This window comes from Penaeus japonicus, unplaced genomic scaffold, assembly GCF_977035675.1.
Source record: "Penaeus japonicus unplaced genomic scaffold, GWHDUDI00000001_assembly GWHDUDI00000042, whole genome shotgun sequence".
Classification (NCBI taxonomy): domain Eukaryota; kingdom Metazoa; phylum Arthropoda; class Malacostraca; order Decapoda; family Penaeidae; genus Penaeus; species Penaeus japonicus.
Window position 1 is genome coordinate 21,326,095 of NW_028234444.1, and position 3,847 is coordinate 21,329,941.

At 43.4% G+C, this 3,847-nt stretch overlaps 1 protein-coding gene across 1 annotated transcript; it reads right to left on the bottom strand.

Annotated features, from left to right (window-relative positions):
• Window positions 1–2,364: 2,364 nt before the first annotated feature.
• Window positions 2,365–3,529, bottom strand: LOC122262855 (uncharacterized; the record flags this gene model as incomplete). The annotated part of the gene is given in 2 exon segments (XM_043031049.2): window positions 2,365–3,018; window positions 3,294–3,529. Coding segments are annotated over 2 exon segments (574 nt in total), but the record flags the coding sequence as incomplete, so codon positions are not given.
• Between the last annotated feature and the right edge of the window lie 318 nt (window positions 3,530–3,847).

A 3,847-nucleotide genomic window follows, 5' to 3' on the forward strand; every position in this document is an offset into this window, starting at 1 on the left:
CATAAGAAAAGCCCGTGGCAATCTTCGTGGTGTCCCTGCAGGTCAGTTTCATGGGCGACATCAGGTCATTGCATCCACACTTCGGCGGGAGACACACTGGGAGTGCACTCGGAGGGCCCGCCGCCCCGCCTCGTCCGCGAGACACGCACCGAACGAGAAACAGAGGACATCGAAGCATCCGTACCCAGGTAACTATTTCTATTTCGCCCTGTGCCGTTACCACCCATTATAGGAAACAAGAACACCCAGACTTTGGCTTCAGGAAACCTTTTGTGAGGAAACCCTCTCACACACACACACTCACAGCGAAGAAGATGAGAGAGGCGAGTGTAAGCCTCTGATGTTCGGACTAAACTACTGTTATTTGATTGTAATACAGTCTTTGTTGGATTTGTTCCTTAAAGCCAAACTGTTCCTAGCGACTAGCGGAAGTTTCTGCCGACACTGCTTTACTGCCGTGTACCTTATCACCTGGTCACTGTGACACACGTTGTACCGACCGGAAGCCTCATTTGAAACCTCTTATTGACCCATGTATCATCTGATATGTTACAGCAGGAAGGAATCTGCCAGACATCTCCTACTTATCATCATCTTTACCATTTGATCAGTATGTGTTATTTTCATTGCTGTGTATGTAACATGAAATAGTCTGCTCCGGTCCCTTCAGATGTTTTCCGCATTTATGCGATAGCTTAGGGGAGAAAGTGACTGAGGATTTGGTACTTAAAGGACACACAAGGAAAACCCAGGACAGACAGATCTGGACAGAGCAAGAGAGGTCAGAACAGACAGACAAGAGCGAACATGCTCGTCCTCAGCCTCAAGGCCGGAACCTGTATTAAGCAGAGTCCACAATAAAGGGGAACATGGCACGTGAAGTCTGTCTCTTATCCACCGACCTTCAACAGGGTATCGAGAGGTTATACAACTAGTGCCACTGGTTGGCTACAACGGGTGTGCCAGCAAAGGGGCTTACAGAGAGAGAGAAGGGCGCAGAGTGAGAGAGGAGGGGAGAGAGAGAGGAGAGAGAGAAGGAGTGAGAGAAGAGAGAGAGAGTGGGGAGGAGAGAGGAGTCGAGGAGGAGAGGAGAGAGGAGGAGATGAGAGAGAGAGAGGGAGGGAGAGGTGGAGAGAGCGAGAGAGAGAGAAGAAAAAGAGACGATGAGAGGGAGAGAGAGAGAGAGAGAGAAAGAGAGGAGGGGAGAGGGGGAGAGAGAGAGAGAGAGGCGGAGCAGCGAGAGTGAGAGAGAGGTGGAGGAGAGAGAGATGGAGTGGGGAGAGAGGAGAGAGAGAGGAGGAGAGAGAGAGAGAGTGGGAGAGAGGAAGCAGAGAGAGAGAGAGAGAGAGGAGAGAGAGAGAGAGGGAGTGGGAGGGAGAGAGGGGAGAGAGGAGGAAAGAAAGAAAGAGAGGACGAGAGAGAGATGTGAAAGAGGTGGAGAAGGGGAGGAAGTAGGGAGAGAGTGAGAGGAAAGTGAGAGGAGAGAAGAAGAGAGAAGTGGAGACGCAGCGAGGGGAAATGAGGATGGGGAGGAGAGAGAAAAAGAGAGGGAGAGAGAGAGAGAGAGTGCGAGAGGAGAGGAGCTAGAGGGGGGAGTGAGAGAGAGGGAGAGAGAGAGAGAGAGAAAGTCAAGGATCGGGAAGAACCAAAAAAAAAACAAATTTAATTAAACAATCATATTTATTTTTCTATAATCTCGGAAAATCAAATTGTTATCCAGATCAAACTGTGTATATCTATAATTCGTAATTGGTTACTGTGCCAGCTTATCATCCTCACATTCGCTTGACATAATATTCGTAAGGTTAACATTATTATTCACTTGTTCGCATTCTTCCATTCCATCGTGAAATAAATGATCCTGATCTTATAATCATAATTAACATATGGAAATCATAAGCACTTATAACCTTCTGATCATTATGGTGTGAAATGACAAAATTGTATATCAATTCAGAAGATTTTTTGTTCTTTATTAAATGTAACATTGAAAGGAAAACCTTCTTCCATTTTTTTTGTTTTTTTGTTAAGTTCTATTACTTTTTTATTTTTTAATTTTTTTTATGCTTCCATTTTTTTTGTTAAGTCTTATTACATTTTTATTTTTGTTTTTATATAATTTTCTCCATTTTGTTTTTGTTTCTTAGATACACGCATCGATGTATGATGTTCCCTTTTGTCATCATCAATTTAATTATCATAATCACCATCACCACTTTATTCCCCTTTGGGACATTACCTTCATTAATCATAGTCATCACCTAAGCTTCTCTGGAATTTTAATCATCATCATTACACCATCCACCATGAACATATGGGTTTGATGATAATGGTAAATAATGCTTAATTGTTAAGAGTAAGATTATCATCATCATCAAAATATGTATTGCAATTTGCACTGTCTGCAATGTCGGATCTCAAGGTGATAAAAGGGTTTCCAGGAAGTTATTTTTTCTTATAGTTGTCTCCCCTGCTGTGGCTGCTGGGCGTCAGTTGAGTTCAGACGTCCTGTTGGGTTCGTTTTAATCGTTTGTGTGTGTGTGTGTGTGTGTGTGTGTGTGTGTGTGTGTGTGTGTGTGTGTGTGTGTGTGTGTGTGTATGTGTGTGTGTGTGTATGTGTGTGTGTGTGTGTGTGTGTGTATATGCACATACGTATGTTGGCATATATGCAAACATGAAATCACACAAGAACAAACAGACCTGCAATCAGTATCACCAGTGCAACATGCACGGCTGGGCTACTCTGAGATCCCTTAGCTCTTGCACCGGGGAGTCCTGCCTCCTGCGAAGCGCCAGGACCAGGGCTGGAGGGCGAAGTCAAGGAGCTGCGTCTGGTTGCCATGGACGCCGGAGGTGTTTGGTCTTGGTCGACGGCTGTGTTGATACGTGGTGGCGGCAGGTCTTCAGCTTCTGTTGTTGCTGTCGTTGCTTCTGTTGTTGTTGTTGTTGTTGCTTCTGTTGTTGTTGTTGTTTCTCCTGTTGCTGTTATGGGTGACACACGGCAAGGTGCGCTTCCTTCTGAAAATTGGGAACAATGTAGCTTCTTTTTGCAAATATGGAAATCGCGTTCAACAGAAAACGGTATTGTGGGATCGAAAACGGAGCAAACAATCCAGTTTCCAGATTCTCCCTCAAAAATGTATCATTTTGAATCTAGCCCATCTACCATCTAAATAAAAAAGTAATGAAACTGAACTACGTTACAAATCATAGATAATGAAAACAGACATATGGATAATCAAGACAATGAAAAAAACACACACAAAAAAAACAAAAACAAATGAGCATCGAACCCTTGTGAGAAAATCGGAGGTCGATGTTTCTATTGGCTTCGAACCGCACTCTGTAACAGACGCCGACTTGCCCCTTAGATAAGGAGATCGGAAGGGTCATTTTCTGGGCCGTGTCTATGAGCTGGACGCCCTTCGTGCTGCTGAGTGTAAGGGTCCAATTCGAGCTTCTTCGGACAATCAGGCGGTAGACATACAAGCTATTTTTAGTGGATATTTCGTATTTTCCATTCGGTAACCTGCAACAAATTGGGAAGTGATGACCGTGTGATTCATAAAAAAAAGCTTCTGTATCCCTTTCCCTAGTTAATTAAGAAAAGTTAGGTAAGATAGAGTATTCTGAAAAACGCTACTTACAGTTTCCCTCAGTCTCCCCTCTCGTTGTTCTAGAGTGAGAAATTTGAGAAATTTTGAGGAATAAGCAAATTATTAGTTAAAATACCAAAGATCTTTTTCTTTTTTTCTCTCATGTGTTGTTTACAAGTCGTAATGACAAGCGTTGAGGGCGCTTTGTATGAATATAAAAGATATCAAATGTGCAAAGATAGTTATTATAT